This window comes from Populus euphratica, unplaced genomic scaffold, assembly GCF_000495115.2.
Source record: "Populus euphratica unplaced genomic scaffold, PopEup_1.0 scaffold18.1, whole genome shotgun sequence".
NCBI classification, from domain to species: domain Eukaryota; kingdom Viridiplantae; phylum Streptophyta; class Magnoliopsida; order Malpighiales; family Salicaceae; genus Populus; species Populus euphratica.
Window position 1 is genome coordinate 405,693 of NW_011499881.1, and position 7,648 is coordinate 413,340.

At 36.4% G+C, this 7,648-nt stretch overlaps 2 protein-coding genes across 2 annotated transcripts in view; both read right to left on the reverse strand.

Moving 5' to 3' along the window:
* LOC105129345 (lipoxygenase 6, chloroplastic-like) overlaps positions 1-1,848 on the reverse strand; it is a 4,739-nt gene extending 2,891 nt beyond the window's left edge. Inside the window, exons 1-4 of the mRNA XM_011031354.1 lie at positions 1,181-1,848; positions 778-1,055; positions 445-682; positions 15-347 (exon numbers count right to left, since the gene is read on the reverse strand). Coding sequence (XP_011029656.1) covers positions 15-347; positions 445-682; positions 778-1,055; positions 1,181-1,589 — 1,258 coding nt within the window. The 5' untranslated portion in view covers positions 1,590-1,848. The remainder of the gene's footprint in view (positions 1-14; positions 348-444; positions 683-777; positions 1,056-1,180) is intronic.
* A 1,281-nt stretch (positions 1,849-3,129) lies between these two features.
* URE (urease) overlaps positions 3,130-7,648 on the reverse strand; it is a 9,015-nt gene continuing 4,496 nt past the window's right edge. The window contains exons 11-19 of the mRNA XM_011031355.1: positions 6,867-7,006; positions 6,553-6,690; positions 6,374-6,465; positions 5,746-5,875; positions 5,511-5,669; positions 4,476-4,643; positions 4,134-4,268; positions 3,722-3,793; positions 3,130-3,620 (exon numbers count right to left, since the gene is read on the reverse strand). Coding sequence (XP_011029657.1) covers positions 3,399-3,620; positions 3,722-3,793; positions 4,134-4,268; positions 4,476-4,643; positions 5,511-5,669; positions 5,746-5,875; positions 6,374-6,465; positions 6,553-6,690; positions 6,867-7,006 — 1,256 coding nt within the window. The 3' untranslated portion in view covers positions 3,130-3,398. The remainder of the gene's footprint in view (positions 3,621-3,721; positions 3,794-4,133; positions 4,269-4,475; positions 4,644-5,510; positions 5,670-5,745; positions 5,876-6,373; positions 6,466-6,552; positions 6,691-6,866; positions 7,007-7,648) is intronic.

The window sequence follows — 7,648 nt, forward strand, 5'->3', positions numbered from 1 at the left end:
GAAAGAGTACTTACGCTTTATAACAGCTGGAATATCATATATCAGCAACCTTTCACTCACACTAAGAACCCGCTTCATAAAATTTCCCAAAAAGGGATTCTGGACTATTTCACCTAGCTCCTCAGTTTTTAAAATAAAACCATCATTATATAGCTTATCAATATCAGAGAAGCACGTGAAGGGAATGTCTGAACTTGACAGTGTAGCAGCAATAGCTGGAATAAGATTGTGAAGCAGAGCTTTCAACCTTCCAGTAGAGAAAGTGTTCCGCTTGATCTCCTCGAAAGTTTCATCCCTAGGTACATATACTGGATGTGGCTTTTCGATTCTAGTTTCACATTTTGGATCTAAATGAAATCACTCAAGGAAATGCATAACTAATCAGATTAGTATTGAAAGAATGTCAGGAAGTAGTTCAAATAAATTCTCAGAAGAACACGATACCTTTCTTAGTTGGAGGTCTACCAGTTCTACAGCGCCTAGGATAAGGCCACTTTTCACCGCCCAGGACCGGTCTAGCAAGTTCGTCATCCTTGTCAGGATTACCTAAATCGTTATAAAGAGCATAATCATAAATTCTATCATGAGGCTTTCTCTCGCCTTTTCCATTACCACGGAGACTGAGCAAGTCTTCGCGCCTTAGATCTTTAATACCAGGTGGTGTTTGCGATGGTAGATATGCCTGTGTACAACATGTGCCCATCGCATAAGTAAAATGAAACACAAAAACTTGGTAAAGAAAACAAAACAAAAAAATCCCTAGTAAACACCGCTCACTTGATTTCTGAAGATAATTCTGCTATCAGGATTATCTTTGCTCGAATGAATCCATGTATTTGCAGGGAAGAAAAGAGGGCCTGCATCAAAACCATGAACTACAATCTCCATCAAGTAGAACTCCTTGCCATGAAGATTGGTAACAAGCACTACCCCAGGATTCCCGAAATCGAAGGGAACAGTGAAATCAGCTGCGTATTCAATAATATGCTCATTATTTGATGGCTTTGGTAACCAGCCCCTCACAGAAGCCTGTACACTCTTCCCTGAATTGGTTTCTACAAGAACAACAGAGCAGAGAAACTTATTTGGTTACTGATGCAGGTTTTAGCATGCAAATAATGTTAAAAAAAAAAGTCATTGAAAAATTCTTCAAAGCAATGGAATATGCTCTACTGATTACCAGGGTCAGTCTCCTCACTGACAAGTTGAATCAGGATCCCTTTACCAATCCCATTAACAAAGTATTCCCATTGATCTTCAATCTTTTCATTGATCTTCTCTTTAATCTTCTTCCTTATAGTGATCACTGCCCTCACATCTATCCCTCCTTTTCCTAGTTTATTACTAGAACTCGAAAACACTATCTCATCGACTTCTTTATTACTAGCTTCCTTACTAGAAGGCTCCAAAGCCTTGTCATCACTGCTTATCACTGCTCGAATTGACCCGGGCGTACAACTAACCTTTGATCCAGATGGAACTCTGGTTTTCCAGAAAAACCCATCTTTCCAGGCTCTGGATGTCGCCGGAGATATTCGGAAAGTGAGCTCTGACTTGAAAGGAGAATATACTCGTTTCATTGCATACATGGCGATGAAAAGAAAGTTGACAACCTGTCAAGGTAAAAATGAGGCTGCTGGCAGAATCAATGGAGTTTCCCTGCCCAGGACAGTGAGAGAAAAGTTTGCAGCTTGTGAAAACTGCGTGGACTGAGTTTTATGTGTCTGAGTGAGAGAGACAGTCGATAATGGTGATTGTGATCTCTTTCAACGTTTTCTGTAGTTCTTTCCATGTTTACTTTAATGATGTTTGACAAGTTCAGCTGCACAATCTCAGTTAATGGAGCGTGGAAACACGTGCCAATGAGGTAGCTGGGCTGCACAAGAGCCACGATTCAATGAACTGTGGGGGTTCCAAAGCAGAGAAGATATCACTCCAATAACAAGAGGAGGTTAAAAAATGGAAGATATCCTTTGTAAATTATAATAAACAGTACAGAAGCTGTCTGGACGTTTATAGCCGTTTGATCCAAAAAGAAAAAGAAAAAAAATTCCATGTAATGATATCATGAACGCAAAGACAATTTTATATTCTTCCCGTGACACTTACCTTCTCTCGTTTGATCTTTCTCCCCTTTCCTTTGAATTTTTTGCATCCTCGAAGCCAATTCTCCTGGAAGAAAGATTACGACTTCATGACTATAATGCACGTTTAATAAAAGATAAGGATCGGTACGAGTTCGAGAACCATGATCCATCTTTGTCCTGGTTTTGACAAAAAAAATAAAACAACATTATTTTAACATATTTGCTTGATTGTCTAGACCAGACTTGATCACAGTGGATGAAGAGAGTTTGTAATCGCTTCATATTTGCCCATTCATTACACCAATTTCCTAGAATCTTAGTGTATAAGCATATCAATACTAAAATTAGAAAATGGTTGCTGAGTTAGTAAAGTAAATAGGGGTTAAGAGGTATATTTTTTATATAATTTTCGGTATGTCTTTTTTTGCCTATTAATTTTGATGATTATGGATAGAAGGGGATAAATCTTGTTTTAATTCAAGGAAGGTATAAATATCTAATTTAGTGTGCATAAACATATTTTATATATATAAAAATTATGTGTTGAGATTCTTTTTTAAACAATTAATTAATTCTAAAACATTAATTAGTTATTATTGAGTTAAAATTAAAAATTTTAATCTTGGATCAATCTAAAATATCATTATTAGCTTCTTTTTTTTTTTCTAATGACCCTTAAAAAAGGAAGCACATGGAAATTAATACTCTCAATGATGATAATTATTTTTTAAATAAATACGAGATAAACTTAACTTCGATATACCAAACTTCATCCAAAAGGATAAAACCATAAGAAATGTGTGGATTTATTGTTCGTTGTAAAACATAGTTTAAAATATTTCACCATAGCTAAAACGTTATAGACGCACCTAAATCATCATTTATCCTACACATGGTCATAGAATTAAAAAAAATAAAAATGCATTGGTTAATTGTGATGGCTAAAATACTTCAAAAAAAAGAACGACTTAATTTCTTTTTTTTTAAAAAAAAAAGAAGTAAATTTCTATGGGGTTAGAAAAAGTACAAGGTAATTCCAAAACAATCTTAGAAGGATCGAGCCTGCGGCATATCATCAGGGCTACATTTCTTTTATTTTCTCCATAAAAAATTATCTGGGACATCTGCCCAGAATCCTCTATGTCAACAAGGAGCCCAAGAGGAACAGAATTAGGTTTCGCTATAAGCGCAAAAGGCAGAAAACAGTTGGCCCAAATTTGCAATAAGAAAAACAAGTGATCATCCTATACCCATATAAGATAAACGTCAGGATCAACATTTGATCACGGTGTTATAAATTTGTAAAGATGGCTAAAATAGAAAATAATTACGTGAAAGGGGAACTGTGGTGGCAGCGGGGCATGTAAGAACCTCACCATCTGCAGTTACCGTGTATGTTTCTGGATCCACTGTAATATCTGGAAGGGCATCATTGAGTTTCATGTCGAGTTTGGTGAGTTTCCTGACACCACCCACAGCTTCCACTCTCTTGTCGAGTTCGTACTCTGCCTTGATCCCATTGTCTGCAGCTTCCTGTGCACAAGGAATAAAAGAAAAAAGATTCATATATATATGTATATATAAAGCAACATCATGTACACAAGCATATGGGAGAGAAAAAGAGGGAACCGTGCCTTGCTGACAAAAGCAATGGAGTGAGTGCTCCCAGCCTTACCAAATGCTCCAAACATTGGCCTTGAAATCACCTGCAACAAAAAAGTTACATTTTGCTCTTTGATCTATACGCATCTTTGAAAACTCAACTTGGATTTTCAGACCATATAAACATGTGAAATACCGTGCCAGGTAATAATCCTCCTAATGGTTTTTTTTTTTTTTCATTTCATTACACCTGTTTAAAATTGCCAAACGCTAGTTTGAAGTTGTCACTAAAGAGATGCATGATTAACCAAAAAAACGAGATTCCAAAATGTTCATCATAAATTTTATATCATAAGTATAAAATTCACATGGCTGTTACATTAGCAAAGTGATAATTAGTCATATGATGCATCTTACTTTTGTACTAATGGTATCAAATCTTACAGGTTCAGGTGTAGGGATACTTGCATTTGCATCCCCCATGTTAGCCCATGCAATAGCACCACCTTTAATCACCATTTCTGGTTTTGCCCCAAAGAAAGACGGCTTCCATAAAACAAGATCAGCTAGCTTCCCTACCTGCAGGAACATGTATTACCAATGGAAGGCAAGGGAGATTCCAAAATTAATTGATTCAATTCCACCATAATGTCCAGTTGACAGATTAAACAGAAATTGATAATGTTTGTCATGTACGAACTGAACTATTGCAATTAACTGTTTCTCAATCCTTGGAAGAATTTGTGCGTGATAACTTTTGGCTTGTGGAGGTTTAAACTAGCATACCTCAACTGAACCAACAAACTTAGCAAGCCCGTTAGCTATTGCAGGGTTTATTGTGTACTTTGCAATGTATCTTCTGATGCGAAAGTTGTCATTGTCTGATCCACCAGGCCCAATCAATCCCCTTTGCGATTTCATCTTGTGAGCAGTTTGCCATGTTCTGCTTATGACCTGACAAGACAGAATGGGACTAAATTTCAACCTCAGCTTGCACAGTTATTAAGGATGCAGAGCCATAATTTAGGAATACAAACAACAAATATGCTACATGCAAGTGTGGCAGAGGTTAAAGAAACAACAACTTTGAAAAATTCAATGGATAGTGCAGTTGAGGAATTGCAAATTGATCACTAATATAGCAAGCACATCCATAGCCAGATCAAAGAGGAGGAAGAAAAACAAAGACTTGTGATTCTCCCACATGAGCATATCTGATGCAAAAATAGCTAGCATGAAAACTGGACTTGTGTTCCATTTGTGGAAGCCTTGTAAATTATCTAAAGAATATATATTTTGTTAGTGATTCATTATAAGATGTCATGTCGGTAGCTTATTGCGTAATGAGTCCAATTTTAACCCAAAAATATTGTAGCAAATCAAGATAGCAGATAAGGTCCATGCCACAGTAGGATGTTACTGTAGCCATCAACTTTTAAAGGTATTTTGTCCTTTTAGTTTATTTCAACATGCTGGGTTTACTGGCACGATAGTTTATAGCTAGATAATTTTGTCAGGAAGCCATGCATGCAATTCTTTTTATTTTTCTTCTTTCTATGCACATATCATTCTGACTACAAATTTTCATGATCCTTAATTATATCACAACTAAATCTAGTCAATATCCAGGTATGCCTGTATTGTGTAAAAAAACATATCTGTCAAAATGCTAGAGTAGGTTTCATTTAAGCTTCCAAAGCCCATATGATCAAGTCAAGCTAGCAATGGCAAGGAAACAATAATGATAGTCAAAGAAAGATATGAAGCAGAATGATTGAAAAAAAAAAAGTGCTCATTAATCAAAACAAGAAATTGATGAACCTCTCCAATGCGGCCCATGGCCTGTGAATCGGAAGATATAATGCTAATCGCTCCCATATCATGTAAAATGTCTTCTGCAGCAATTGTTTCAGCCCTTATTCTTGATTCAGCAAAAGCTACATCTTCTGGAATGTCTTTATCAAGGTGATGGCAGACCATCTGCATCATCCAATACAAAATGAGTACGAAACACCTGTATAGATTCTACATGCTTACATTCAGCATCCCATCATACCAGCATATCTAGATGCTCATCTATAGTATTGGAAGTATATGGCCGTGTGGGGTTCGTTGATGAGGGCAGGACATTTTTTACACCACATACTTTGATAATATCCGGAGCATGACCACCACCTGCACCTTCACTGTCCAAAAATAATCAAAATAAACATCAAAGAGCAGAAAGTGGAATAATTAATAAAAGGGTAAAAGTTCAAATGAATATTGTACGCAGGTAAAACAGTTATAATAGGTTAGTAATACTTTAGTAAGTGGAAAAAGCTATTTGATCACAACAACTTGAGGATTATGAAGAACATAGACAAAAAAAGTAAGATTGAAAACATCTAAAGAAAGAGATATTAGGTGCTACCATGAAAAGGAAAAAGCACTGCAACTGCAGTTAATGTGATGCCAATAGCCAAGTATTCAAAAGCAAAGATAAGCACATCATCAGAGAGGTAGAGATTTCTGACCATGGTTAATGGTATACCATTAACAGTATTTAAGTGAATACAGGACAGCCACCAAGAACTTCGCTAATCAAGATATTGCTGTTTTCCTCTTTTTGTTCCTCTAGAAATTGTTATTTAAGTCACACTAGAACCTGTAAATTGAAAAATAATCAGAGATTCAATATCTACCTATGATAAGTATGGATAGTTCTTCCTTTAAATGCAGCAATAGTATCTTCCACGAATCCAGATTCATTCAAGGTATCAGTATGGATATTGGCCTGCCAAAATGCAATATAAAAAAAGAATTCTGGTTTAAATACATAACACATGAGAGTTTTCCTGATTTTTCCTTTTAAGAAAGTGACCTGAATGTCATGTTCATCTGCAACAGTCAAACAATTGTCTATTGCAGCAGGAGTAGTTCCCCAATCCTCATGAAGCTTCAGTCCCATTGCTCCAGCCCTGATGATTTTATGTAGCTCCTCAGGTTTGGCAGCATTACCCTAAATTAAATAAATGTGATCACTGGAAGCAGAAAAATAGGTAACAGTCTTTTCAGGGTTCGCAACAATTTTTCATACTACTAGGGAAGTTGTAAAATGAGATTCCTATCCTTCAGATGTGTTCAATACAGAGAAGAAAATATGGAGGTAAAAAAGAATAAAAAATCTGAACATACTTTACCAGTGAAGCCAAAGTTTAGAGGCAGCCCATCAGTAGACTGCAGCATTAATTTCATATGTGCAGGAGCAGGAGTACACGTCGTTGCACGTGTCCCATCAGCGGGTCCTGTTCCACCTCCCACAAATGTTGTAATGCCTACATATATTTTGAAGTTGTGGAATGAGATATCTATTATATGTACCCCGAGGATGTTCATTTCAGTTTTCATCGTCTAATGCAATACAGGTTTACTCAAGTTATTCAGAGAAAAAGATGACAAACAAGATTTCTAGATATCCACAGTCCAGATGTTCATTTTAAGCTAGAATACAGAAAATGTGTGCTATATAATTTTCAAAACTGATTCTGAATATGCTTTTATTTGAACATAGATCCATGAATCTACTTGCCCAACATAGCATATTTTCTTAATTTATATTTTCCAAATAGAGAAGACGGGAATAGCAGGGGGTAAACAGGGAATTTTCATGTTTAGGTTCAAGGATATAACCTACTCCTCAGACCATCTCAAGGCTCATACTCCCACAGTTGCACTTGCATCTGGCATCGGGTAGCCTAACACTTTTATCATGGCACCCGAGAATGACTGGGAGCAATCACAGGAGCTTTCTAAAATGCCAGGCATAATATGAAGGCAATAGTGTTTACTGATACACAGGAAGGCACATGCTTATGTGGAAATCCAGTAAATAACATGATTATTAATTATTTTCTATCTTATCTCATCTACACAAGAATATAATGTGTTGTGTGTGTTACACATGCAGTTTCCTGCTG